Below are 27550 nucleotides of genomic sequence, written 5' to 3'. Positions count from 1 at the left end.
GTACATCCGCAACTTGAAGGGGTTAATCTCCAGCCCTGCATTCACCTCTGTTTGCCAACAAACGGGACTATGCTCCGTCGCCTCATTATTTCGACCATTTTACCTGCCTCGTCCAGCAGCCGGTGCCTCAACGCCTGCCCGATTGCCGTAACCTGAAAGTGCTTCGACCCTCTGAGATGCGATACGGGCCGGCCTTGGAGGCATCTTATGGAGCATATTAAACCGTTGTCCGATAACAACATCGATATGGGAGACTCTATCAGCGAACCCATGGACACCACCGATGACGGCCATACTGGCCCCCGTGCGCCTTGTCCTACCTCCGTTGCTGCATCCGCCCTTCTACCCATCCGAGATGGTTATTCACCACGGAGAACCGACTTTGGCGATAACCGAGACGACGATGCTGATTCCGATACTGAATTCGCCTCCATCATGGCCTCATCCATGCTGAACGGCATTCACAACACTGCTTCCAACCCCGTCTCTCCGGGCTCTTCCAGCCCTTCTCACGACCAAGCCAAGACATCCGATTTTGTCCCCCCCACGAGACCGAGCAGCACGCCGTTTCCTCATCCCGATCACCGACATTCTAAGCCATGTTGTCTGAACGGATTTTCGCACGGCGCCGACGAGAATCTTGCCGCGGACTCCGCGGCTTCATCCGACACTGAGCCCATCATCTCACACCCAGAAACGAACTTCAACGATTTACCGATTGAGGTTCATGAAGCCATTCTAGACCACCTTTTTGGGTACCGAGTTTCCGCTACATCTCGAAGCTCCATGGCCGTGTCGAGTATTAGCAAGAGCTGGGGAACAGCGCTTAGACACTCAAGGAGAAGGGAATTGACCGCACTGGCGCTTGTGAGCGACATCTGGAGAGTTCTCGTCCAGCAGCGACTTTATCGCCATATCAAACTCAAGGCGACCGTGGATTGCCTAGAAGATGCCATGGTGCACTTAGCAATGCACGAGCATTTGCAAACCTATGTCAAGCATATCGAGATCTGGTTCCCTGTTTTCCAGCCCACCTATGGTCCAGTCGCTCTATCTAACAGTCTGACGCTACCAACGGTGACAATGGAAGGATTAACCAACGCTACATACACTTTGCCAGGTAACAACTGCACCCTCGAGCAGGTTTTCCAATTTGTCGGACAAACTCTACCCCAGACAAGAGTTTTGACATTGGAGGGAGGCGAGCGACGAAAGGCTCCGAGAGTCCTTCACTTTCCCGAACAAAGGATCGATCCAGCTATTTACAAATCGCTGCCGACACTCCATTCAGTGCAAACCCTCGTGACAAGAGGCCAATGGAATCTCATGAGGGATAACCAGGACTTTGCAACAGTTCTGAACGCGCTACCAGGTCTTTACGAGTGGCAGGGTTCGTATAGTAAACCGAAGTCTAAGAGCTACATTACAATGGCCGAGTTTCTTCCACAACTGCCGCGCCATATCACGAATCTGAGCGTTTGCCTCGAGAGTGACTATCGCCGAGAAGGAGTCATGCCTCCATTCTACTCCAAGGTTATCCAAAAGACACACATCTGCGCAAGAATGGCTGAGACGCTACCCTTTCTGGAGCACTTTGCGTATACTGGTCGTGTTTGCCATCAATTCTTCGACATAGCGACGCGATTGACAGATTCACGAGACTATCGACTTAAGACGCTGGACCTGACTGTCAAGAACTGCTGTCGCTACAACACTAGCTTCCACGAGGCTGGTTCTGGTATCCAAGATATGGGATTTATTGATGCGTTTGAGAGGCTGGTTCTGTCAGCGATTCGATCGCTGGAAAAGCTCAAAGGGGTGGTTTACCTGAGGATTCGATTTGTTGATCTCGGTACGTTCGACCGATGACCTAATTGTGTATTATTTACTAACATGCTTGCAGATTCTGTTCTGCCACCTCTCAACCCCTTCTTTATCATGCGCAATGGCGCATGCTCTGGCGTGTGGAGTGAGAGAATCCTGGCCGAGATGGGACGTGTCCGTCCCGATGTTCACTTTACAGAATTGAGCGAGTCGTTTGGCAACATCGTCTACAACAAAGATGGAAGAATGGTCATTACGCCCGAGCCCCCGAAGACGAAGATTACATCGCTCAAATTATCAAACTACCGCTCCCTCGCGACAGGCATCACAATCCAGTAGGCAGATTAAGCCAGCACATTGCTGCGGACAGGATTTTGAGAGGCCTTCTCCACTCTCAGCATGAATCGTTTTTTTTGTTTCGCATTGTTATTGTTCTTTCTTTTTTTGGGCAGGCGTTCAAGGACTGGACCATTGGTCGAAAGGACGCTGTTAATCGAACCACATACCCAGGAGATGGGAGTTACGAGGGCGCATGGACATATGGGAATGGCGGACTTGGCTTTGAGAAGAATTTGCTTGGGATTTGTCAAAAAATCATGAAGGATGGAAGAGAAAGTAGCGCGATTATTACCTGTAGGACGCGACTTCCATATACCCTCTGGCGATTTGGGATTGTAATTGATGAATAAGATTGTCTGATGTTCAGTTTCTATATCTCGCTAATGTACATACTTTCATTACCCACCAAATTTTAACGCCGTCAAGATAAATAGTCAGCGAAATAGTCTACTCAACATGGAACTTGACAGTTGATCTAGTTGACTGACGAGCACCATCGCTGATGATGACACCCAAGATCCAACAGTTGACCAGGAAAAACGCGATCGAGGCAAGCCAAAGACCTGGGTAAAATGTACTGATGCCGAGGAACTCGAGCTCGTATCCTTGTTGCAACCAAGCAGCCTGAGAGACAATCCAGAGCAACAGTGCAAAGATGCCGAGCTTGCCATTGCGTAGGAAGGATGAGTTGGGGAGATAGAGGGGTAAGAAGATCATGTACCAAAGGAAGTACTGTTACACAGCATAAGCGAATGGATGTTTGTTGTGAGAGGGGGTTGCTTACCTGAGAAGTGCAAACCTTGTTGAATGTAACAAAAGCAAAGGTCTGAGCCATCATGGATGTCGCAAGATCGCGCTTGGCGAGAGCCAGAGGGATAAGGACGCATGATAGGAGGAGCTGAGGTAGAAAAGCAAATGACTCGATACGGAATGCAGGTGCTGCATGAGCGGGAGTTGCGGATGTGAGATACAGCAAGACGTTGTAGGGCGAGAAGTTGTGGCGATGATCAATCCTTGTAACGTGATGAAAGTAGGTATGAACAAGGAATGGCGTCTCATAACTAAGAATTGGTTAGTTTAAGGAATGTTAAGATCTGTGTAAGGAAACTCACATAGCAAACATGACGAGATTAAGAATCATGAAGGTTATGAGGCTGAGAAGACCAAACTTGAGACGATCTGGTGTGAAGAAGTTTGCGACTGCATCTTTTATCGATGAAGACTGAGGAGCAGCCTTTGTCTCCTTTCCCAAGCGCGCATCATCCATCCACCAGACAATCGCCGGTGCGTAGATGAAGGGATAGATCTTGAAGTGAACCGACAGTCCCAGAATGATAGCCGCAAGGCTGAATTTTCGCCTATCAACAGCCCACAGCAAACCCATAGTCAAAACTCCCAACAGACCCTCCGAGCTTCCGCGAGTGCTGATAGTCGCAACCATTGGGTTCCATAACCACAAAGCAGAAAATCCTCCAGCGGTGGCCTCATCCATGCCCCTTCTTCTCAGCACGCGCAGAATAAGCCATCCTGCGAGAAGATCTGCCGCAGCAAAGACGAGCTTTCCAAAGGCGGGAAATCGGACAGTCGGTAGTAGAATCCAGGCTAGGAGAGGCGTGTAACGGTATGTGTCGCGGGCGTACGGCGATTGACCGTCTGCAACAAAGCGCGAAGCATCGGTGAAGACGAGATAGTCAATGTCTGTGTATTTTAGAGCTGAGTGAGCATCTTGGTAGATACCGTAGAAGAGAAGACCTAGTCGTAGGAGGAGCGATATGGTGAAGAGAGGCGTTGTGCGCAGGAAGGGGGCTATTGAGGGCATTGTGAGAGATTGATATGGGATTTGGTGAAGATGACAGCTGGCGGTGAGTATGTGTGTGAGATGAGCGAGTATTGAAGGATGGTGAGGTGTTAGTACACCATTTCTTATAGATCAATTACTCTCTATGAGGTTATCTCAGTTTGATTCAAAGTGTTGTCGTATGCCAGTCAATGGCAGGTTTTTGATGACAAACAATGAAGTTTCACCCTCGAAGCGTGTTGAGCTCTCGAGGTGAACTGCCAAAAATGGACAGCTAACAATTTCAACGTCACATCCCTGCAAACCCGCACTAACAAATCAGGACCCGCCTTCAAACTAACCTCCGACATCATCGACCACTGAATCAGAGAAAAAAGAGAGCTTCACTTAACAACCCTTTCTTCTTATTCAATCTCAGCGATGTCAAGCGGCGTTAAGAGAGACCGCGACGGCAACGCTCGTGCTAAGAATGCGGGCCCGCCGAAGCAGTCTGGGCCGAAGGGGAGGTTTCATGATATGTTTGAAGGTTTTCGCAATGAGCTTGATGAGCATCATGATCGACGAGAGAGGATCGTGAAGGCTTCGCGAGATGTTACGGCTATGAGCAAGAAGATGTGAGCTTACTGATGTTATTCCTATTTAATTGAGAAATTACTGACAAAATTGCAGCATTTTTACACTTCAGAGGTGAGAGCTCATCTCAGATCAATCTCAGTGAAGTCTGCCTGCTCACATCTCACAGAGTCAAACATCTCAACAAAGACTTCCCTCCTCACATCCAACAAGACATAGATACTCGTCTTGAGGAAATCGCCAAAATTCTCAGCGCTATCGCTCCCGATCTGCAAAATGTCAATCGCTACCGCTACACCTCTCCCCTGCGATGCCTTGAAGAATTCGTCGAGGCGCTGTCTTTCGCACACTACCTCCGCCACCAAACCATCATTACTCCCACACAGGCCCAAGCCGCTATGCCAGCGGATATGTCCCTAACGCCGCATGATTACATGTACGGTATTTTCGATCTCTTTGGCGAACTAATGCGCTTTGCGACTGTCACGACAGCCCAGACGGGCGAGTTGGCCGGCAACGGAGAACGAAACATCATGGGCGATATTCAAGAGCTTGGATGCGAGTTTGAGATTTTGCCTGATGTGCCTACCAAGGACTGGAGGGGTAAGATGGGTGCGATGAGACAGAGTGTCAAGAAGGTTGAGAAGCTGGGCTATGGACTTGTGGTGAGAGGGAGTGAGAGGCCCAAGGGCTGGGTGCCGGACATGAAGGATGATGCGCCTGAGCCTACTTCACCGTGATGATGGAAATTACGACTTGATGTGATGGAAACGGTGGGGAGGGATGCTTGTTGTGGGAGACATCATTTTTGCTATGTGGTTGAATTGCTGGAGCTGGCTGCTCTGATATCGATGGATGTCTGTCTGGCTTGATTATAGCCGGGTCACCACACTTGCTGGAACATAAAAAAACGATAGCTTTATGTCAAAAGATTAAACAATGGGTTTTCTTACTGCATGAAACCTGAACCGGAACTGAGCGCAAAGATGAACCCCTTGGGACTGGCTGTATTGTTCTACAGTGATTGAATGAGAATGTCAAATATCCTGTAGCGCAAGAGACTCTGGTGGCAATCTTTCTCATGCATTGATTCATCTTTTGCCTAACAACAAAGGACAAATTACACAAGTCATGTTCCGTATTGTTGACTGACAGTTGTTGGTAGCAAAAGTTGCTTCAGTCCGCGTGCAGGCAACCGATCCACAGCGGTCGGTCTGGAACAAGGAGAAGTGAGAAACATCAATGATCACTTTGCGCTGAATGCATGGAAATCACCTGCCCATTGATCCAGTAGGTGAGTAACTGTTCTGTTTTCTTGACTCTCTGTTATTGTTCGCTTCTTTCATCCCCCACCATCAATCAACCACTGTCTGTTCCTCACACACAACAACGCACTCCTTTCATCTCAACCACGACGGAACAAAAAACTTGGATCAAATTTTGCTTTACACAAATCATCAGTTCTAATTCGGTATTTCGAGACCATTGTAGACTCTTTGATAGTGCCGACAACGACTCGAAATTATTTCTTGATTGCCTGCGTTTTCAGGCTTCTACCTAATCATTCCATCTTTCCCTCTCACAACACAACACCACAGCAACGCTCTTCTCCAACCTCGCCCTGGAGCCCTCAAGTCACTCAAATTGTCAGTCATAGACTCTTGTTGACTGATACTACTATTCTTAAGATCGCGCGCCTCTCTTGGCCTATCCGCATTTCGGCGTTGACGCTTTGTGTCCAGGGGTTTTCTCTCCCGAGCCTCAAACAACAACAAATGACGATTTAGAGATGAAGACCTGGAACTCGTCTATGGACGAAATGCCTTTAGGAGGCTGTCAAAATCATATGCAGCCACCCGGTCATGACCACATTATCCCACAGAACATCCCCCCAATGCATCAATTCAAGACACCCGCCGCTGTGGGAACCGAAATCGCAGAACCTCTGTGTCGTCGAACTACTTTCTTCGTCAATGTCGACTGGCGAATGGGCGCAACTCTTGCTACCGCTACCAACATTGTCGGCCAGATGTACGTTGAGTGCATGGAGCCTGTTGAGGTACTTCACCCATACCCCGTCATTCTCATCCACGGAGACTTCCACACTGGTCAGGTAATCATGAACCCTTCTCCCTCGGAAATGAGCAGATACTAACTCTCCACAGGTTTAGACAACCAAGCCAGATGGTCAGTCAGGGTGGGCTTCTTTCTTCCTCAAGAAAGGATTTCAGGTCATGATCGTCGACGTGCCGCCGTCCGGCCGTTCCAACTTCCTTACGACTTCCCACTACCTTCACAGAGAGGTGGGATTGAACTCGAGTTCGCTCAAAGCATCAGCAGTTGAAGCTGCGCTTACTGCACCTAGTAAACCCAGAGCTCCCGGTGTGCCTCTCCAGTATGAGAGAGCAGTGTTCCACAACAAGTGGCCAGGCGTAAGCGAATAGACCCAGCATTGTTCATGTGCACTTACTGATAATGCACAGACCGGGCAACGCGGAGATCCTATATTTGCCAGGTATTGTGCTTCCTTGACCACTCTTCACCTCAGTAAGGTTGAACGACAGTCACTCGCCCAAAACGCACTCCAGGCTCTTTTGCGCCAGGTTGGAAAGTCGATCCTCGTTGGCGAAGGCTCTGGCGGAAATGCGACTTGGCTCGCAGCTGATGTCGAGCCCGATCTTGTCGCTGCGGCTATTGCTATTGAGCCTGTGGGACCTCCTTTTGGAACAGCATGCCCTAAGGAAGGTAATCCCTATCGCAAATACAGCCCCTTCATTGAGAAAGAAGAGGGAACGCGAATCTACGGACTCGCCGATATCCCGATCACTTATGATCCTCCTGCTCACCCTCATGAAGGATACGACCCTCCTGCGAGAGAACCTCTAGACTTGGTTAAAGTCATAGCACCAGATGGGCGAAGTGAATGCTTCATGCAACGCCGTCTTGATTACATGGAAAAATCAAATGGCAAACCGAGCAATAGAGTCCGTCAACTCATCAACATCAAGAAGGTTCCTTGCATGGTTGTCACCGCGCACGCCAGCTCACACGCCATGTACGATTGGGCGGTGGTCGCATTCATGATGCAAGCTGGTGTCAAAGTCGACTGGTTCCGGCTCGAGGACGTGAAAATCGAAGGCAATGGACATCTGATGTTCCTCGAAACCAACAGCGATCAGATTGCTCAGGTAGTCCTGGATTGGATCATGAAGAAAGCGACTCCCGAGACCTTTTTGGATATGCCGAGCAGTGTCCCTATGCCAGAATCAACGGACCTTACTGAAATGATTGAACAATCACAGCTGCACAATATGCCTAGTGTCATCCCTAGCAGATTGCCTTCTCCCAGTCAAATGTTACAATTCGCGAGCACTCTGCCGACAGATCACGCCGCAATTGAAGCAACCCCTCTGAGAACACCCCAGGCTCCAAGCTTCGAAGTGGCACGAAGTCGTCCGATTGAGACGCCTCACTTCCCATCACTTGAAGATTCAAGCAAGCGACCAGCTATGTCTTCAGGGCAAACAACTGTGAGCATGAACGAACATCATGAGTCGCCTCATCCGCGTAAATCTTCCGGGCAGAGTCACAAGCGAGTAAAATTCGAACTTCCAGCTGAGACGTCTACTCCGTCGTCCATGTCTTCCTCATTGCCTCAATCGAACCAGATGTCTTCCGAGCAGCGGTCTCAACCGGCTTCTCAAGCTTCTCAGCAACAGGGCCAGGTATCGGTAATAGACTTCGGCATGCCTGACATTTCCATGATGAGACCTGCTCATCCAGGAGGCCCTGCCAGACTGAGACAGCAGGAGAACAGAAGTACTCGCTCCCCTCTGGCGGGTCCTGCATTCAGCCTCTCTTCTTACGAGCAAGCTTCCAACCCTTTCACCCACCGACCCTGTAGTTCATCTGATGAGTTATCTCTTGGACAGCAATACAGCCCAGCGTACAGAGAGAACCAGCGTAATTGCAATTTGAACAACGCTCACACAACAGCTCGATTCGAACGTAACCCCGGAACCGCCGAGGAGTCCATCGCTGCAATGGCCTTGAACAACCCAAGTCGCGCTTGTTCTGGTTTGTCCTACCCGTCTTTGATGACAAGCCAATCTTACCGATCGACCACGGTGCAACCGCAGCAACAGATCCCATATCTTGGACATTTGGATAATTCTCCCGCAGTGACTTCTGAAGTAGAGTTCCGACCACTCTCAACTCCCACCGCCGCTGGACAATCGATGAGCATGGCAGGTCCAGATCCACTGTTCACTCCACTGGCGCCATTTTCAGGACAGAGTGGCCAGGAGCAGAACCATTTTGGCGTCTATCCGCAGATGACGCCCCCGAGCCCATCTCCAATGCCTAGACAGTCGCTGTTGAACCCGCTATCGTACAATCTTGACACGGGGTCGCCTCATCTGGCGCAATCGCAGCACAAACCGACTTCCAGATAAAGATTGAAGTTTCTCGGAATACTTTGAGAGTGATATGGAAGATTTTTGGCAGGGCCAGATTTGCTGCTGAGATAGGCGTACTCTGGGAAGAACACAGGGGTGATCTGGGAGATTAATGCAAGATTGGGATGTAACTTGACATGGCCATCTATTTTCTCCGAGCTGACTATAATAAGATTTCTCTTCGCAAACCTTTACATGGATTAAAGCGACCAAATGATGTGATGCCGTCCAAACGTAGATGATATTTAATTAGAAGCCTACTACTGATGATGATACAAATATCGATGTCCTGACTTGGCCACCTGACCTGTGTATGCTTCTACAATAGAGCACCACCATCTTCATCCTCGGAGTCAGACCGAACTTCCTGTATCGGACCACAACTTCCAGATTTATCTTTGTCTTCTGATATGTCAGAACTCGAGAGTTCAAAGTATGACATATCGTCCCGGTCGAAATCACTATCTCCTTCTTCACCTCCCAAAGGCGGCCACGGTATGTCGTCCCAGTAGGGACATTCATCTTCTCGCCCTCTCCAGAGCTGTTCAAAATCAGCACGTGTATAGAATTCGTCATATCTTGGTTCGCGGCGCCGAATTGTGCGAAACTGCCGAATGTCCCAGCCGGATACATGCAACGCCGCATCCCAGACATCCCCATAGCTTCCTAGTATCTCATCTCTGAGGCCCAGTCTGTTATATGCAACCTCCGAGATAGAAGTACCCTCATTATCTTTTGCGAAAGGGTCTGCCTCGTGTTCAAGAAGAAGCACAAGATGCTCAAAAGAAATGATTGTCGAAGTAGTACATTCCAATACTAATCGAAGACATGTCGCTCCGTCGGGTGCTCGGTCGTCAATACATGCGCCTATCTTTAGGAAGTGACTGATTATGTCTTTGTTGCGATCCAGGCGAGTGCATGCTTTTAGGAACGGCGACATGCCGGCGCGGGTGCGCCAGTTTTGAAAGGTCGCAAAAGGAGCAATAAGTTCTGAATTCCAAACCAATGCGAGAGTTTCCTAGGGACGTCTCTGTCAGTACATTATACGGGAGAAAACCGTAGGTCCATAGTGAGTAACGTACCTCGTCATCTGCATTCGTTGCTACGGAGTCGAGAAAACTTTCAACTTCTGTGACGTATGTTGGATCAGCTCCAGCAGTCAACAGAAGTCTACGACATGCGTTTATAGACTTGAGGTCCTTCTTGGATTGATGTACATCCATCCCAACCATGACACTTTGCAAGCAATTCCTACATTCTGGTCAGTTTATGTGCGAGAAGGTGTAATGAATAGACGTACACAGATTTGGAATTAGGCAGTGACCGCGAACTGAAAGACACATGATCGACATCGAGCCCCTCTTCGATCAAGAATTTGCACATCTCCGGCTGTTTCATCGAATACTAGAAAGCCGGCTGTTAGATGATGTACTATTTCCGTACTGCTGATAGTTGGCCACACTTACAAACAATAAGGATGCACCATTCTCAGCATGGTCTCGGAGAGAAGCCTCGCCATTTTGCAACATCTGCAAAAGACCTTGTAGGTTGCCTTGCGCTACCACACGAAACACTGGAGAGTCCAGCGGGAGGAGTCTGTTCACTTGTAGTCGTGAGATAGATGAGACGCTGCCTGCTAAAAGCTCCCTCTGTGTGAGGGAAGCCATCAACATGTGATGGGATCGCTTGTCGGGCAAAAAGAGCAGTGACATGGTGTAGTCTGTCAAGTGCCCTTCTGCCGTTGTTATTACGTTTTTGTTGTCCGTTGCAAGCATTTTTCGCTTTCTCTTGTGAACCCTCAGACTCACTTTCCCTATTCCAATATCTGCTTGTGTTTGATGTCTTTCTTGACTCAAGACTCTTCCGACGACCCGGTGGCTATCATGACCTTTTATTGTTAGTGGTCATCCCTAAAGACGAGATGCAGCTTACTCTGGGCGTTGATAGATAATTTGCTCTGTCCAAACGATCGACCAAATCGACGTAATCCTTTATCCAACTCTTTCTCCAGCTTGAGGTCTTCTCCGCCTCGAACAGCAGTCAACATGTTGCGCAAGTCGTCTATCGCTGACTCTGCAAGTTCGTCATCTTCTGCATATACGTCGACAGTTTCGCGCTTTTCATCGATCAAGGCACCAAGACGTTCAATACTTTCCAACATGGCCGATTTCTGAGGCTTGCTTGCTGTGCTATCGCTTCCAACATTGTTACTAGTTGATGCTTCTCTAGTAGCCTTGGCCTCTGAGACAACAAGGTCTTTAATCTCATTCAACAGCGAACACATATCCGTAGAACTCGACATGGATATTGATGACGTCGAGTTGATTGTCTGTTGAATTGAAGATAGCCTGCTTTGGAGGTCTCCGTGATTTCCATTGTAAGTGGTCAGCACGTTATTCTCTAAGGCCTGGAAGCCAGATGCTTGTAATAGATGGTGATATTGCAATGATTCGTCCATTGTACGCATCTTCTGCTGAATCTGATGTGTCTCGTCTCTTACTTGAGAAATCGTATTCCTACGTAGCTAGTTCAGTGAATATGCTATGTGGTGGTCTGAGTAAGAAAGCTGACCAAGATAAAACTGATAGTCGGACATTTAGATTGTTGACAATCTGTGCCAGCTCACTTCTTATTCGGTTCATGTCGTTCTCGCTTAGAACTATTTTAAGGTGCTTCCACAGGCGTTTACCTCCATTGTCTCCTGGTGTGGCTTGTAACTTGACGAGGTGTTCTGCTATTGAGCAGATACCCTCGATGCTTTGTTGAATGTGTGCATCTAAAACTGGGTTGGCAGGGACGTTTGCTGAATGGCGAAGGGTCTCTAAGATATTTTGCGCACAAAGAAGATCGTTTCTTAAACGTTTTAAAATATCTGGACCGTCTTTGTACTGCGAGAGAGCATCGTGGGCCTCCTTCACACATTTGAGTGAAAGCAGGACGAACTGGGTAATGCTGGCTGCAGCACCCAGTGCTTCCATGATATCTGTCAATAGGAGCAATTTGATAATATGATGTTAAGAGGAGTATTTTTCTTTAGGTCTTTTCCATCATAGAGAATAGATAGGAGGAGGCAACCATTTTGAGCTGGAAATACCTTATGCATGTTGGTTGGTGCAGTCACTATGAGTCCCCTTGTCTAATGTGACATTGGTTGATTGGACAATCCAACGACAAGGATATATATAGCAATACGTGCTGGGCGCGTAATACAGGCTGCATGTCATGTAGACAGCCGCTATTGATGCTTATTCCCGTCCAGCCATTTCAAGGGTGACTGATATATGATGATATTCTGTAGGGTAACTTGTTTCCATCCCATTCAATTTGATAGATATGGGGTTTGCGTATCATGAATGTCATATATTCTCGTACTGGATAGATGCTAGTGCTGACTTCATGGCAGTCAAGTTAAATCGTTGTCCGTATTTAACGGAACAAATGTTGGGTCATTCTCATATTGTAATTCGGGAAAGTACAGTCGGTTACGGAAGCAACCTCATTGCTCTTGCTCGCCTGTTTAATCTTGGAGTTGCTTGTTTCATTGGTCATATTGATAGCAACGCCCCACTACTTATATCTCCTTCCCAAGTTACTTGTTACTTCAACTTCAACTTTTACTTTAGTACTTTTTGTAATATTACATATCATCTAATATCATATGATTGCGTGTTCATCATATAATCATGGACGAATGCACACTCGACCTCCGCAATGCAGTGAGCGTTGCCTCTCTTTACGACGATGATTCGTCTCGATGGGATGCCATAACCTCACGCAACACCAACGCTGACGGCCTTTTCGTCTATGCGGTACGAACAACAAAGATATTTTGTCGTCCTATCTGCAAGGCCCGACTTCCTCGCCGCGCGAATGTGTCATTCTTCACTCACGGCCACGAGGCCCAGCAGGCTGGTTTCCGTGCCTGTAAACGTTGCAAGCCCGAAGTAGCAGGGTTCATGCCTCAAGAGACTGCTGTACGAAAGATCCGAGCTTTTGTGCAACAACAAACAGAGAAACAAAGCGATTCCCAGGTCAGACTAAGCTTGAGTCAGATGGCTAGGCAAACCGGGCTGTCAAAGTGGCATTTCCATCGAGTGTTTAAGAAATGTGTTGGTGTGACGCCAACAGAATATCTAAGAATACAACGTCAGAGTCAGTGCGTCCAGAACTCGGCGGAAACAAGTTGGGTTGACGATGGGTTTGACATTGAAACTCTGGGCCAAGATTTTGACACGGGAACTTGGGACGACTTTGTTCCCGATTCAGGGTATCCAACCATAGAAACACCATCGACAACAATCAGCGACTGTTCTTGGTCCATCGACGAGTTCTTGATATGGCCGAATGAAAATGAGATACCAATTGCATGATTGATCTGGCTTGGGTTGATTAATGCTCATCATTGTTGGCCATTTACACTACGCATTATCATTTTCGCGATAGGTTGAAGCAACGCAGCAGCAAAAAACGAACGATCTAAGAAACAACCATCCCTACAACACCTTATCCTAATCTGGCACCACTTTCCTCTTACGTTTCTAGTGCCTTTGCCTATTGTTTCTGGTCGCCCAAACAGAAAGTGGAAAGTTTCGGTAGCGTTTCACATCTCCCACATATTTGGTTATACTATCTACAGGGGTGTGCTCAAGCAAGCCTTTACCGAAACCCCCAAACCGTCGGAACTCTTTGTTGCCGGTCGCAGTTACTGTGTAGAGATGAAATTGGACGTTGAGAAATGACGAGCTGCTAGAAATTCGATTTTAATGAGAGACGAAATACTACGAGCCCGGGGCCTCAATGCTCACGAGCGCAATTGCACCAAGAACTGCCTTGTGCAACAGCAAAGTCCAATTGGGTATAATCGAATAAGACATCAAGCTTCGAATCTGAATATTTGTTCAAGTATTTCTGCAAGCTTCATCCCGTCCAGATGTAGCCGCCTTGGCAGTTCACCTCCATACGCCTTTGCTACCAGCTTTGCAACAAAGGGGACGGGAGTTCCGCATCCGAGACCTGCCATGCTTCGGAGTGTCGGACGACCCTTTTTGCGACAGATGCCTGTCATCTAGTCATGGCCAAGGTGTTCGAAGCTATAGTCTATGTCAACTAAGCTTGTATACCACTACGGTGACTATAGTCTAATTTCGAAAACACCATGGCAATGGAGCATGAACCCTAGTTCCCAGGAGTTTCGACCCGGCTTGGGTAGTGCATCGGAGTGTCAACGGCGCTTACCGATATGGTTTCTTCAAACTGTATCGTAGCAGGTGGCGTTTGATGGTTGGGACGAGGTTCAAGCTTGTTGCCATGTTGCATTGACACAAGCTTATTCCTATTTAGCTATTCGATCTATGGACAAGGAAACATCTATATAAGTAAGACTGTTTATCCTCCAAGACATAGTTTCTTTTTCCATCATCACTCACACAAGCCTCTTCTCAGCATCTCCTTCACCTTCGTCTTTTCTTACTTCATCTGCTGTTCTGTGAACGCATTCGCTTCTACCACTCCTTCTACTTTAATACCTTCTTTTTGCACCGCTGGTTGGTTGCTTCGCTCTCTAATCCCTCAGCAATCTTCTATACAACTCACTATCATCCCAACCAACTAAACATTCAAGATGGCTATTTCCAAGTCTTTCGTCCTTGCCGCTCTTTTGGCTTACGCCGAGGCTCGATTTGGCCAGGAACAGGAGCCTGTTGCTGCTGTTCAGGCACTTGATGGAACTTTCGGCAACCCTGGTGTTGCTGCTACCATTGCTGGTAGCATCCCCAGTGCTCTGCTCGCCGCTGCTAGCCCTTGTGACAAGCTCACTATTGCTGATCAGATGATCACTGAGCTTGGAGATGACCAGGCTGTTATCGATGCAGCCATCGGCCTCGTCGCCGCCGAGACCAACTTCAACCCCTCGGCTGTTGACAAGCCCTTTGTCTGTGCCGACCCTGCCCTACCCGCCACTGCTGCTCTCCGAGGAATCATCCCCCTCGTTGACCCAGCTGTTGATGGCGCCGCCACCGAGAATGCCAACTCGGCCACTTCAGTTCAAACCCCCTTTGACGCTGCAGGCCTGTCTCAGGCTGAGGTCATGATCGCACAGGGATTCACCACATTCCAGGCTGTCGATGGCAGTGGTGCCAACGTCCAGCTCGCCGGTCAGGATGCTGCCGCTGGAGGCGGTGCTGCTGGAGGCGCCGCTGGAGGTGCCGCTGGAGGTGCCGCTGGAGGTGCTGCCGGAGGTGACAATGCCGCTGATAACGGTGCTGATGCTGGCGCTGGAAACGGCAATGGAAATGGAAACGGAAACCAGAATGATAACCAGGACGAAGACTGCGAGGAGGACGATGCCGCCAACAATGGCAACAACCAAAACAACAACAACAACAACCAGAATGGTAACCAGAACAATGGCAACGGTAACCAGAACGGTGGTAACAACAACAACAACCAGAACGGCAACGACAACGCTGATGATGCTGCCGACGACAACGCTGGTGGCAACGCTGGCAACGGCAACGCTGGCAACAACAACGGAAACGACAACGCTGGTGGAAATGCCGGTGGCAACGCTGGAAACGCTGGTGGCAACGCTGGTGCTCTCGACTTCGGTATCTGCCAGCCCACTATGGCCCTCATCGGTGGTCTCAACGGCCGCCCTGCTGATGAGTTGACCTTCATCCCTCAGGACCCCACCATTGCCCAAGGTCAACAGGAGGCCCTCAACCCCAACATCATCACCAACCGTATCTGCGATCAGCTCACCAACGTCTGTGATGCCAGCGCCGATGCTGTCGCAGCTTGCGAGGATGCCCAGGCCCAGATCGAGGCCTTGGGAACTCGCGACCAGAGCACCGCCGACACATGGAACGCTCTGCTCGGATTCGCCGGTGTTGACTCTTCTCAACAGCAGGTTTAAAAAATGAAAAGGGGCGCAGGAGATCGACGCATGCTGGTCATGAGACAATGAAGTCTGAGAGGAGGCATGAGTGAAGATGGTCGCATATTATAAGTTTCAGCTTAATTAATTCAAATTCGGTTTATCCAACTTTATCATCCATATCCTTACTGTAACTTGATCGACAAGGTAGTAGTAAACTTGGGAGAGCTAAGAGTGCAGAAAATTAAAGGGCTTGAAAGAGTGCTCGATATGACATGGCTGAATTATCTTGTTGCTTGTATCAGTACAGTCACGTTTAGCCAACAGATGCGATGAAACTGCACACAACAAACACTGCTCATGGCTACAACGCGTGATGTAATTAATGCCATGTTTATGAATTTTAACATATATTGATTCTATCACTGTTAAGCTGCTATACAGAGTCTTGCATGAAGCTCTTTTTTAATTGCTATAATACAATGTGCATGTAAGCCAGTTATCATGTCTATCTAGCATATTTTGCAAGGTTCATCTTGCTGGACGATTCCGAAGGCACCCCTACGGCCAGTCATGAAAGCTCCCTTGTTTGTCATTCAACCCCTAGGGAATGCAAAAATCTATCCAACTTCCAAGGTAGTCTAGCCTGTTGCCCTGATGCTCCTGGCTTTTGTAGATAGCTTCGAACTCATCGAAGCTTAGCTTGCCCCATCCGCCTCTCTTGATAGCTTGGGTCTCTGCAATACTCAAGTGCTTCCAGTGTCGTAGCATGTCTGACGTAGGGGCGCTATCAGTCTCTTGTTCCTCATCGACACTATCGCTATCTGAACTGTCGGAAGAAGGATGCGTAATGGGGTAGTATAAGCCAGCTGGAGAAGCAGTCGTGTCATCCGATGAGTCGGGTCGGAATTGGGGTAGAGTAGGATCTTGGTCTTGATCCTGAGCGACTGGAGTGACTTCCTCAGTTTCTGGCTTGGGAGCTGGTTCTGCTGTTCCGTCTTCGTGGATAATCTCTACTGTGGTACTGATTTCCACGGCATTTCGCCCTTCGGGCAATGCAATGGTGTATCCGGTCTCGGAAAGGAGTTCCTCAAGGCTTCTATCCGTGGAAGACCTGACCTTAGCGTTCCCCTCGCCTGCGGATTTGGAACTTTCATCATCACCAAGTTCGATGGTATCTAACACATCTTGGTACCTTTCTCGCTGATCTTTTGTTTCAGCTGCTTCTACAGCAAGGTCCTCCGCTTGCTTGAATATTGTGTCAAGCAGTTCGTTGAAGGCTTGCTGAGTAACTTGGTAGAGAATCTCTTTGCCTGCATCGCGCTCAGCATGAGGTATTCCCCCTCCCGAGTGATGCCCGGAAGCGTTACTGGGCGAAGTTGTCGTGTCATAGTCTCTGTCTTCCCTGACATCGCCATTGGTAAAACGGGCTTTCGAACCGTTTACCGCCGCTGTAGAGCCGTGCTGTTCGTCTTTGCTTGATTCCTCGTCCATTTGGCGTAAATCTCTAAGAATATCCTCACTGCCTTGCCAGTCAGCTGGCTCGATTCCGCCTTCTTCTTCATCGAGGTAGAATTGCCGTCTCCGCCATCTCTCGTGTAGTTGTTTTCGCGCCATATCTCGTTTTCGCTTATCAAGTTTGGGAGCCCTGCTACGGTCCTTGGCAACTGTCTCTGCCCTGATTTCACTTTCTGTCCTTGAAGGGCCTCCAACGCCGTTTTCCTCGTTGCGGGTTCCATTAACACCCTCAGAGGCTGCTTCGCCATCTTCATCTTCATCATCAGAAGGTTCCTCGATCTCCGGGTGTAAAGTTTCCATAATCAGGCCGGGAAGTTCCTCCAGGGTTGACGGTGGTTCCAAAAGTGCGACCCAGTATGTGCGGTCAATTTCGCTGCCGCTTAGTCGACGCATCGTTCGCCAGTTGCTATCCGTGTCGTTCCTTGCAAGAAGATGTCTTCCAAAGCGACGATCAGTGTCATAAGCAAACAAATTGGTCAAGATGTCCCCTCGAGCTGCTGTATCTCCACGATCCGGTGCAACGACATTCTCGAATCCTTCAGCAATGTCCACACTGCCATTTCGATGATACGTCTTGCCTTCATGGCGGAAATGCCCGTCACCGGCAGGAACTCTGCCTTCGCGTCCGAACAGACTGCTCAGTGGCTGACGGCTGGTAACGAGTTGTTGAGCTTCAGTACTGGCAAGTAATTGATCTTGCAGACCATCTAGAATGTCCTTATGCATTTGCTTGTAAAGCACATAATAAGCACGGAACATGCGCAGGAAGTCTTTCCGATCAACATATCCATCACTGTCCAAGTCATATCCGGTGAAAATCTTGCGTAACTTGTCCTTTCGCTTACGGTAGGATAATCCATGAAGAAACTCGGTGAAGCCAATCAAGTCGTCATTATTGGAGTCGTAGAAGGAGAACATCCGATCATGAATAAGGTTTGGCGCAGCATGGCGGGAGCCCCCTGTAGGAACGAGGCATCGCTCAAACGTTTTGCGATCCATTGCGACACAAAGCTCATCAGGGTCATCCCTCCATTCTGAATTAGCCATGAACGTCCATTGTTCCCAAAATGCTTCCAACTCTGGTCTCTCGAAACCAGTGTCTTGCGACAATTTGGGTATCAGACTGCGGGGCAAGGTACGTCTGCAAGTATCTGGGTCACCTGTGTACCAGACTGGTTGCATTTGCCTGGGACCAAACGGCGGCGCGGGAATCCGAATTTTGTAAAAGATGTGAGTTTTGGTGTGGACACCTTGGGCTTCGCAAGTTTCGCATAGGTCAAAGTCGGCACAATTGGCGCAGCGATAACGAACCCCTCGAATAGGGACCATGCCGCATGAATTGCACTGACAACCCCTATGGACGCAACCGTTCCTACGAGCGTTATCCTCCGAGACGCGAAATAGGAGAGTAACAATATTATGTCCTGTCCGTTGACTCGAAGGAAAGGAACTTGGATCGTTCCACCATTCATCTCCACCATCGACTATCGTCTCGCCATCGGCTAAGGGTTGGGTCGTGTCGTTGTTAACATTTTCATCGCCTGCAGCCTCGGATGACGAGCTTGATCCATCCTCATTTCTCCGGTTCCGACGTGGACGTCGTACGGCATTGCTCCTGTGTAGGCCACCACCTGGAAGGGGTTCGAAACTCTGCGATCGGACCTGGTATGCATAGTATCCGGCTGAGAGCGCAGCCGCTGCAGAGACTACGGCCACAGCCAGCCGTGGCCGCGTTATGCTCTCGACGGACGGCGTCGGCAACCACATTGTGGGCTATATCATGTGTGTCGCATGGTGTTGAAGCTCAACGTGTCAGGGGAAGTGGGTGGCCGGTCGTGGAAGCGGGCGTGGAGGGTTGTCGAGTGTTTATTTACAAGTTTCGTTTGGGTATATAGCGCGTTATTCGTGATGTTGGATTGATGCTAAGGTCGCAGTGTTGTCAAGTGAGCCATAAGTTGTTTCTGATGATGACAAAGCCGCATTCAAGCGATGAGCTCAGTGAAATGCAATGAATGGGATGGAAGCTGTGAAGTTTTGGTGGAGAAGGTGCTAACGTTGGACCCCAATCGATAGGCGATGGTACGTGCCTGCCCTCTACTCAAAAATCTAAAGTGGGGCCTGCCCGCCATCAGAAAAGTGATGATGCTTGTAGTGGACGGATCTGGAAGTGGATATGCGCAAGTTAATGGGACCGGGACCATCATGCCTTCCAGCTCTGTAAATCCTCAGCCCACTCTCTAAAGCTCCGATTTTACTTCCCTCAAGCTTCCAGTTGATCATCTATACCTTCAATAACAGTCCCTGCCAACGCAATGGCTGACGCTCCTCCTTCACTTCCGGGCCCTATGCCCTCGTCTTTCGATGGTGAAGGGTATGCTTCAATCACCCCCAGCTTGTTATACCTTTCAGTCCCCGCTCATGCGATAGTCTAGGGAATTTCATAATGAACGTCCTATGCAAAAGGTTGTTCGCAAGATCAAGGAAGAGCCTTTGATCCCTCTGGGTAATTCCCCTTCCTGGGCAACCATCACCAATGCATGGTATAGCTTCTAACAGCTCCGCTTTCGCGATATAGGAATTGGCTTGACTACTGCTGCCTTCATCAACGCCTACCTAGCCCTTCGCCGCGGCGACTCAAAACAAGCAAACCGCATGTTCCGAGCCCGTGTCGCAGCCCAGGGATTCACCGTTTTCGCCATGCTTGCCGGCAGCATGTACTACCAGAAGGACCGAGAAAAGACCAAGGAGCTCCGCCAGCTCCAGGAGCAGAAGGACGCCGAAGAGAAGCGACAGAAGTGGATTCGAGAGCTCGAGGCTCGTGACGATGAGGAGAAGGCCATGCGCGCAAAACTTGAGAAGAGAAGACAACAAGTCCAGGCACAGCGGGCCGAGGAAGCTCAAGCAACTGCTGCGCCTACCGAGGCGTCCAGCAGTGGAGGCATCTTGAGCCGAGTCGGGTTGTGGCCCACAGGAAGCAAGGACGAAAAGAAAGATGTCGAGAAGGTTGTAGAGGAGGTTGTGGGCGAGGAAAATACCAAACAGAAGAAGAAGAACCCCAAGAGCTCCCTTGGTGATCTCGGCGAAATCATCTCCAAAAAGAAGGATTAAATACTGAACCTGTATATTAAAGCAGTTGGACATAAGGGAGGTTTGTACAAAAGTTCCATGTGCTGATCCATAGCAGAAGCACATCATGTATGATATTGAAGTTAGGCAAATTTGATGATTGCAATATTGGAAGGAAAGCTGCCTTTTTCTCTGGTCTTTGCATACATTTCTCGTGCTGTTCATTTTATTCAAAACAGTTAATTTATCGCAACAGCGTTCAAGATCCACACTCAAGGCCCATTGATCGATATTCAGGTATTATCACACCAACAGAATCACACCACGACGCACAAGACTATTTCTTAATCATGGGGCAGTCTCACAATCTAACATCCCTATGTCATCGAACCACCACTTCTGTTTCCCCCAATCAACCCTGCCATTTCTAGCAATGCCCGATCAGCTTCAATATCTCCGGATCCTAAATTGACTTTGCGACGTGCTTCTGCTTCACGCTCCTCCCAGACCCATTTCTCGGCTTGCGCCTGTGCTTCTTTGTCACCACCGCAGCCCCATACCTCAAGGCTTTCAATCTGAAAGCGATCTTGGAAATCGTGCTTTCTCACTACACTCGAATGGAACGCACCACCTCGGGAAGTGTGATCATGGTTGAAAACCCCAAACTCGAACGAATCATCAAGTAACAATGATACGGGACCCAGGCGCAGCATGTCGGGCTTTCTGTGAGCTTGAGAAGGATGCGGGTGGGGACACCCAAAGGACAGCATAGGATGGTGTGCTGGAGCTTTCGTATAAGTGACATAGTCCTTGTTAATGGTAGAAGCTGGGAAGACATCGTGAACTGGCTCTAGCTGAAAGAGAGTTGTTTCAGAGTCACCGAAGCATTCTCGGTGAGTGTGCTTCCAAGGTTCTCGAACATAAACACCAAACGTGAGTCGATCAGACTTGCTGCCATGTGGGAATCGTTTCGGGGGCAGGGAGGCAGCGAAGTTTGTCTCTTGGCCACCTTCTGGTACATCGCCCAGCCTTGTTCCACTCACCAGCAGCAGTGTGGGAGCTTGCCAGTTGAACACCTTTGTTTGGAAACTTCCCATAGAGAAGCCTGCGTCATTGCCAGAGTACAGTAATCTGACTCGTCGGAAAAGATCCGTGCCAGGGAGGAATAGTGAGATCTGAGAAAGGGTGTTTTGATTCAGTATATCGCCCGTGTCGGTCAGCAGAGGCTGTGCTGTTTTTGGTGGCGACGTTGCCGCCGGGGTATCATTCTGGTGCTTGGAAAAGTCTAGATTTTGGGAGAAGAGGAAACGCTCGAAGAGACCATTGAAGCCACGGAAAAGATTAGGACAAATCACAGGTATGATAGTTCTGAAATGTTGGTACTTGATGCCAGTTGACGTTTCAGCGTTGACGAAGGAGGCGAGAATGCACTCGGCAGCTCCGCGGAGACCTTCGAGTTCTTCGCCAACGATACGACTTGAGTACATGGACAAACTCTCTTGGGGATCCAATGGGGCCGCCAGCAAGAGGAGCATGACGAGCTTCCGAAAGTTGTCTGTCGGGATTGTTGCGCCATGGAAGATTGGTGCATGGCCCTGATCTATAGCATCCTTGACATTTAACAATTCAAAGGCGGTCAAGATAAGATCATCATCTTCGTCGTCTTCCTCATCCTCACCAGCTGCATCCACGGCAAAGCCAGCAGCATGGGACTTGGGTTCTTCCTGGCCAACCTTTGGTTTGGGAGTCTCCAGTTTTTTGACATCTGGCCGGAACCCTGCTTCGGATATCTTGCGGTCAAAGACAGCCAAGCTTTTGAAGAGTAGTTTGGTTCTGTCTGCTGAACCACGCGCAAGCACAGTTCGATAGCGCTCAGTCATGATGACAACAACCATGATCATCCGTTGAAGCTCCAGAACTACTGGTGCCTCCTGTAGGAAGGGAAATGCGCCGATGTAAGACAGCATCTGAAAAATGACCGGTGAGGTGCCTAGAATGTCTGGTATCTCGAGGTAACGGGCAATGGTGTCCTCCTTGAGATATCTGATAGAGTCTTGTTGATCTGCAAGACTTTTAAAGACATCTCTAAGTGAATACAATTCGAGAGAAGTAAAGCATTTCTTCTTGAACTTCTCCGCCTATAAAATTGTGGTAATTGTTGGTGAGTTCATGTTCATTCTGATGATAGCGCATGATAGCGATGGCTGCTCACAAGTTGGTTGGTTAACTCTTCATGCGACCGCCTTTGCGGATGCTCATCCGACAGACTCTGACCCATTTTGTAAAGGCGACTGTGTTCTCATCACTTCGAAGCTGCAGTATTGGTATCCGATTGAGACAATTCAACAATTGATGATGTTATGATTAGGTGAAAGACGAAAGGCTGCCTAGACGACTTCATGACATTCCATCTGGAGGTGGGCGAATTGGCTGACAGGACAAGGAAGGTACGTACCCATACGTAATGATTTGCTCCTTCCCCTGTCGCTCTATCTTGCGCCAAGCCTCTCTACCTCCATGACGGTGCCTGCCTCAGTAAATTAACACGTGAATCGGCAGGATCGGCCCGTGAAACACGCCTACAGTACAATATGAAGCTATTCCCAGGTTGCAATCACAAAGTCAACAATGATACTCTGAAGATACAGACAATTGCCGTTCATTATATGTTTAAGAGAATTGAGAGACTTGATATGCAGTGATCTCCAACTTTCAGTCAGATTACTCTAACAAATAGTCTCTAATTTATTGTCCTCCTATCTTCATACAACCCCAGCATTGCCTCTTCCTGTTTCTCCAACAGCTCAACCTATTCATCCCTAGTCAACTTTTCTTTGGTCTTTGATAGAGCTTCGTCCACGGAATCATCCCACGTGTCCTTCAGCGTACCAAGAAACTCCTTGCACCATCCATTCTTCTTCGACTGTTCAAGCTTCTCGTCCAGATCGGACGTGGGTTGCCTTCCAGAAATAGTTGTCGAATTTTGGGCGCTAACAGTCTGATTGCCCTGGGCCTCTGTGGTAGTTTCAATACTCAAAGACTCAGTTTCTGGCGTCTTTGTCGTCTTCTTGGTGTCGGATGTCTCCTTCTCCTCTGGAGCTTCATCTTCATCAAGAAGATCCTCCACAATTTCTTCCCACTCCAGCTCCAAGATAATATCGCGGACCAAGTCACCAAGCTTCTCAATGAGCGATTCTGTGATCCTCTGGGCATAGAGGAACTCGCCATCGAGATTGACCTTGAAGTCTAGGTCCTTGATGATCTGCTCGCGAATCTGCTTTGTAATATTCTTCAGCCCCTTAGTATCCTCCTTTTCCTCTTCCTTTTCCTGCTTCTCTTCCTGCTTCTCTTCCTCTCCCTTCGATTCAGGGACAACATGGCGCTTGAAATTGTTCCTGAAATGGTCGACGAGCTCATTGTACTTGTGACCTCCGAAAATCTGGTTGTACACCTCATTGAGCTTCTTGACAAGATGAGGAGTGAATTGTTCACTCTTAATAAACTCATCGGCGAGCTCTTTCTTAAAGTTGAGCTTCTCGGCAATCATTCGACGCTCAGACTCACTCATATTCGAGATTTTGTCGAGTTGTTGGTCAGTGAGTTCGCGTGTGAATGTTCGCTTGCTTTTGGAAATGAGTTGCGCTAGTATGTCCTCGTATTTGGGATCGTTGTAGACACGAGCAAACTCCTTGTTCAGCTTCTTGATCATCTCAGGCGTGAACGTAACGGCGTTGGCCAGCTCAATCGAGAGCTTGGCATCTATACCAAGCCTTTTCGCGACCATCAGGCGGAGCGAAGGGGACATTCCCTCGATCTTCGTAAGCTCTGCTTTGCTGAGCTCGGGGGCCTTCTCTGCTCGCTTTTGCTTGAAACCAATCTTGTCGAGGAGGCTCTTGTATTTGGGATCCCTGGTGATACGAGCATACTCCTTGTTGAGCCTTGCAACTAGATCATCTGACAGCTTGTCGACGTTGGCCAGCTCGTCTGATAGCTCGGGACTAAAGTCAAGCTTCTTCGCAACTATCTCACGCATGATTGGTGACAATCCCTCGATCTTGTTGAGCATCTCCTTGGTGAGCTCAGCCTCTGCTCTCTTGTAGTTGGACATGGACATGAACTTCTTGATGATCTTGGCGTACTTGGGGTCTCTAACCACGCGAGTATACTCCTTGTTGAGCCTTGCGATCAGGTCATCAGACAGTTCGTCGGCATTGACAAACTCCAGTGTAAGCTTGGGATCAAAGTCAAGCTTCTTGGCAAGCACTTGACGAATTGCCGGCGTCAGGTCTTTGATCCTATCGATTTGCTTTTCGCTAAGCTCTGGTACCGATCTCTTGCTTTTTCGAATGTATTTTGGAGTCCTGTTAATGATATTGACGATGGCCTTGCCGCCCTCGCTTTCCAAGAGGATGGCATACAGCTCGTTGAGTTGGGCGATCAACTTGGGAGTCAGTTCCTTGAATTCGAGAAACTCCTTGTTGAATTCTTCGCCCATTATAGGGAAGGCTGCCACGAGTGCTTGTCTCTTCTCGTCGCTGAGAGCTTCGATATTCAGGAGTTCCTCGGTGTCGAGTCGAGGGACTGGCTTGTTGGGGTCAATCTTCTTGAAATTCTTCCGGCGCTCCTTCTCCTTCTCCTCCTCGGACTGCTTTTTGCAAGGTGCTCTCGCCTCAATACTCCTCTTGCTCAAGCCACTGGAATGGCGATGGATGAGTTTGTATTCTCTTTCATTGCGATCTTCTTCTTCATGATCCTTCTGGTACAATACACCTTCGTGCCCAACCGGTGAGCGAGCCTTGTAGTCAGACTTGTGCACCTGGACAGTAGGCCCAGAGGCATGATGATGATGGGGCTTGGCAGTAGCCTTGGGGAAGTTCATGGCAATGCGTCTGTGTTCTCCAAACTTGGGTGCTAACATGAACCAACCTCCCTCAGGGCAATCTGCGGCACTGCGACAGGGGACTTCAGTAACAACGCCAACTCCTGCCCACTCAAAGCCCGGGATGACATTCTCGTAGCCTGGCAAAACGTGGTTCACCGTATCCTCCTTGTAGTCGGGCTTGGTGAAGTCGGGCTCAACGACGATGTTAGTCCCGGTGATCCCAATTCGTCTGTGCTCTCCGTTCCTGGGCTCCAACATGTGCCAGTGTCCATGAGGGCATCCCTCCTTCTTCGCACAAGGGGTCTTGGTCACGGTTCCGGGACCTGCCCACATGAATCCGGGGACAACGTTCTCATAGCCAGGTTCTTTGTAGTAACCATAGTGCTGATCCTCCTTCCGAGCGTAGGGCTGTTCGTTGGATTTATGGCTATCGTGATCGACCTCCTGTTTGCGGTAGTACTTGGCGCTCTCCTCGGGCTCGTGATGAGATGGGTAGTAGATTTGCTTTGACGCATGCTTCTTAACCTCCCTAGAGTCGCTTCCGTTGTCCTTCTCCTCTTCGGGATGGTGGCTCTTCTCATCAGAGTGGTTGTGCTTGTCGTCATCTTCCGTAGGATCGTACTTTCTGTAACCAAGCTTCTCAGCCTCATTGGTGTACTTTTTCTCCTTCACCTCTTCCTTGGGAAAGTACTCCTTGAAAGAATAAGTCTCCGGAAAATCAGAATGGCCATGTTTGAGTTTCTCCTGAGCCTCTTCCGAGAGGAAAGATTTCTCATCAGGATGGTACTCGTACTTGAACCCATGGACCCCCTTCATTCCATACTCTTCGTCCTTGGGAGAAAAATCGTGCTTGGGGTACTGTTCGCCTTTATCATCATCGTCATGGTACTCCTCGCGGTCCTCCTTGTCGTAGTCAGGCTTCTTGTGAATCTCCCTGTTGTGGTGCCAGTCCTCAGGGTCCATGGAGTGATAGTGATCATCGTCTCCTTCATATTCTGCTTTGGGGACGCCCTTCTTGGCTTCATCAAAGGGCTGCTCCGGAGGGAACGTCTTTGGAAACTTGTCAAAGTAGGGGATGTTGTCGTTCTCCTGCTCATAATTGTGGAAGTGGGAGAGCTTCTCGTCCTTCACCTCGGCGTCGTACTTCTCTGGAGTGTGATAACCGGGATTGAAAATGTCCAAATCGTTCTGCTGATGCTTTTTGGAGTCGTGGACATCCTTGGGGTGGTACTTCTCGCCCTGAGATTCTGGACGCTCAGGATATTTGGGCTTCTCCTCAGTCTTGTAAGAATGCGTATGCTCCTCGTTTGGATCAAACTTCTGCAGCGGGGCGTTGAAGCCGGGGAAAGGGTCTGGGTGCCAAAAGCCAAATGAGTGGTCGCCATAATTGCCAAGGGGCGGCCATCTCTTGTGGTGGTTTCCCTTGTCGTGGCTGTCCTTGGGCTCATACTCTTTCAAGGGTTCGGTGAATTGTTTTTCGAAATCATGTTTGTTGAGACCGTAACGATCATTGAATGCGTCAAACTTGTTGGTCTCGTAATCCTTCTCGTGTTCGTAGTGGTGATTCTCGGAGCGGTAGTCGTTGTAATCGTGGTCGTAGTCGACATCCTTGTACTTGTCCTTGTGGTCGTAGTCATCCTCATGCTCATGATGTTCATGGGGATAGTACTTCTTGGTATTGACCTTGTGGTCGTAGTCATCCACATGCTCATGATGGTTATGGGGATAGTACTTCTTGATATTGACCTTGGTGATGGTATGGCGTTCATTGGGTTTGTACTTCTCCTTGATTTCGTATTCGTGATCAGACTCATGATCATAAGGATAGTAATGATTGATCCTATACTTGAAGTCGCCGTGAAGTCCCTTGGTCTCGTATTTGTCGGTCTTGGGATCAGCGAGCTCGAGGGTTGCGTCCTTCTTGGTCTCAAGACCCAACATATACTTCTTGTAAAGGTCCCTGAACGACTCTCGCTTTTTTTCCGGTATGGTATGCGGTTCATCGGAGTGAGGAATAGCGTGAGCCAGACCCATCGACGCCTGTATGGCGACGAGGACGGTGATGGACAGCCTCATGGTGAGTTACTCGCTCTTGCTAACGGTATGTGTGCAGTCAAGTAGTACCAGAATTGTTCAAAGGGTAAAGATGGTGACAGAAAGAGAAGCAAGAAGGTTAGAAGATATAACTGAGAGCTAACTTATAGCTAAGAGATGGCATA

The 27550-nt window shown here is 48.9% G+C and overlaps 11 protein-coding genes across 11 annotated transcripts; 6 read left to right on the top strand and 5 right to left on the bottom strand.

The window, feature by feature from the left end:
* Positions 1–270: 270 nt before the first annotated feature.
* FGSG_09384 (uncharacterized protein) lies at positions 271–2163 on the top strand (the record flags this gene model as incomplete). The annotated part of the gene is made up of 2 exons (XM_011330059.1): positions 271–1852; positions 1904–2163. The coding sequence occupies 2 exons, from the start codon at positions 271–273 to the stop codon at positions 2161–2163; spliced, it is 1842 nt and encodes a 613-aa protein (XP_011328361.1).
* A 447-nt stretch (positions 2164–2610) lies between these two features.
* On the bottom strand, positions 2611–3982 carry FGSG_09385 (GPI mannosyltransferase 1; the record flags this gene model as incomplete). Its single annotated transcript, XM_011330058.1, has 3 exons — positions 2611–2895; positions 2948–3224; positions 3276–3982. 3 exons carry the CDS (start codon positions 3980–3982, stop codon positions 2611–2613), a joined length of 1269 nt encoding a protein of 422 aa, XP_011328360.1.
* A 399-nt stretch (positions 3983–4381) lies between these two features.
* Positions 4382–5274, top strand: FGSG_09386 (uncharacterized protein; the record flags this gene model as incomplete). Its single annotated transcript, XM_011330057.1, has 3 exons — positions 4382–4575; positions 4631–4648; positions 4704–5274. 3 exons carry the CDS (start codon positions 4382–4384, stop codon positions 5272–5274), a joined length of 783 nt encoding a protein of 260 aa, XP_011328359.1.
* A 1154-nt stretch (positions 5275–6428) lies between these two features.
* Positions 6429–6978, top strand: FGSG_09387 (uncharacterized protein; the record flags this gene model as incomplete). The annotated part of the gene is made up of 2 exons (XM_011330056.1): positions 6429–6647; positions 6706–6978. The coding sequence occupies 2 exons, from the start codon at positions 6429–6431 to the stop codon at positions 6976–6978; spliced, it is 492 nt and encodes a 163-aa protein (XP_011328358.1).
* Positions 6979–10843: 3865 nt separating this feature from the next.
* Positions 10844–11293, bottom strand: FGSG_09388 (uncharacterized protein; the record flags this gene model as incomplete). Its single annotated transcript, XM_011330055.1, has 2 exons — positions 10844–10869; positions 10924–11293. 2 exons carry the CDS (start codon positions 11291–11293, stop codon positions 10844–10846), a joined length of 396 nt encoding a protein of 131 aa, XP_011328357.1.
* Positions 11294–12674: 1381 nt separating this feature from the next.
* FGSG_09389 (uncharacterized protein) lies at positions 12675–13361 on the top strand (the record flags this gene model as incomplete). The annotated part of the gene is made up of 1 exon (XM_011330054.1): positions 12675–13361. The coding sequence occupies one exon, from the start codon at positions 12675–12677 to the stop codon at positions 13359–13361; it is 687 nt and encodes a 228-aa protein (XP_011328356.1).
* A 1250-nt stretch (positions 13362–14611) lies between these two features.
* FGSG_09390 (uncharacterized protein) lies at positions 14612–15904 on the top strand (the record flags this gene model as incomplete). The annotated part of the gene is made up of 1 exon (XM_011330053.1): positions 14612–15904. One exon carries the CDS (start codon positions 14612–14614, stop codon positions 15902–15904), a length of 1293 nt encoding a protein of 430 aa, XP_011328355.1.
* A 564-nt stretch (positions 15905–16468) lies between these two features.
* On the bottom strand, positions 16469–19150 carry FGSG_09391 (uncharacterized protein; the record flags this gene model as incomplete). The annotated part of the gene is made up of 1 exon (XM_011330052.1): positions 16469–19150. One exon carries the CDS (start codon positions 19148–19150, stop codon positions 16469–16471), a length of 2682 nt encoding a protein of 893 aa, XP_011328354.1.
* Positions 19151–19562: 412 nt separating this feature from the next.
* Positions 19563–20686, top strand: FGSG_09392 (uncharacterized protein). Its single transcript, XM_011330051.1, has 3 exons — positions 19563–19754; positions 19816–19886; positions 19959–20686. The coding sequence occupies exons 1-3, from the start codon at positions 19696–19698 to the stop codon at positions 20489–20491; spliced, it is 663 nt and encodes a 220-aa protein (XP_011328353.1). The 5' UTR covers positions 19563–19695; the 3' UTR covers positions 20492–20686.
* A 140-nt stretch (positions 20687–20826) lies between these two features.
* On the bottom strand, positions 20827–22727 carry FGSG_09393 (uncharacterized protein; the record flags this gene model as incomplete). Its single annotated transcript, XM_011330050.1, has 2 exons — positions 20827–22587; positions 22662–22727. 2 exons carry the CDS (start codon positions 22725–22727, stop codon positions 20827–20829), a joined length of 1827 nt encoding a protein of 608 aa, XP_011328352.1.
* Positions 22728–23241: 514 nt separating this feature from the next.
* On the bottom strand, positions 23242–27407 carry FGSG_09394 (uncharacterized protein; the record flags this gene model as incomplete). Its single annotated transcript, XM_011330049.1, has 1 exon — positions 23242–27407. The coding sequence occupies one exon, from the start codon at positions 27405–27407 to the stop codon at positions 23259–23261; it is 4149 nt and encodes a 1382-aa protein (XP_011328351.1). The 3' UTR covers positions 23242–23258.
* Between the last annotated feature and the right edge of the window lie 143 nt (positions 27408–27550).

This window comes from Fusarium graminearum, chromosome 4, assembly GCF_000240135.3.
Source record: "Fusarium graminearum PH-1 chromosome 4, whole genome shotgun sequence".
NCBI classification, from domain to species: Eukaryota; Fungi; Ascomycota; class Sordariomycetes; order Hypocreales; family Nectriaceae; genus Fusarium; species Fusarium graminearum.
This window is presented reverse-complemented; position numbering and strand designations above follow the sequence as displayed.

Excerpts from the sequence above, each read along its gene's own strand:
- FGSG_09392 (XM_011330051.1), top strand. The coding sequence starts at position 19,696 with ATGGCTGACGCTCCTCCTTCACTTCCGGGCCCTATGCCCTCGTCTTTC. Across the intron at positions 19,755-19,815 it reads TCGTCTTTCGATGGTGAAGG|GGAATTTCATAATGAACGTC; the intron begins GTATGCTTCAAT and ends GCGATAGTCTAG. Across the intron at positions 19,887-19,958 it reads AGAGCCTTTGATCCCTCTGG|GAATTGGCTTGACTACTGCT; the intron begins GTAATTCCCCTT and ends TTCGCGATATAG.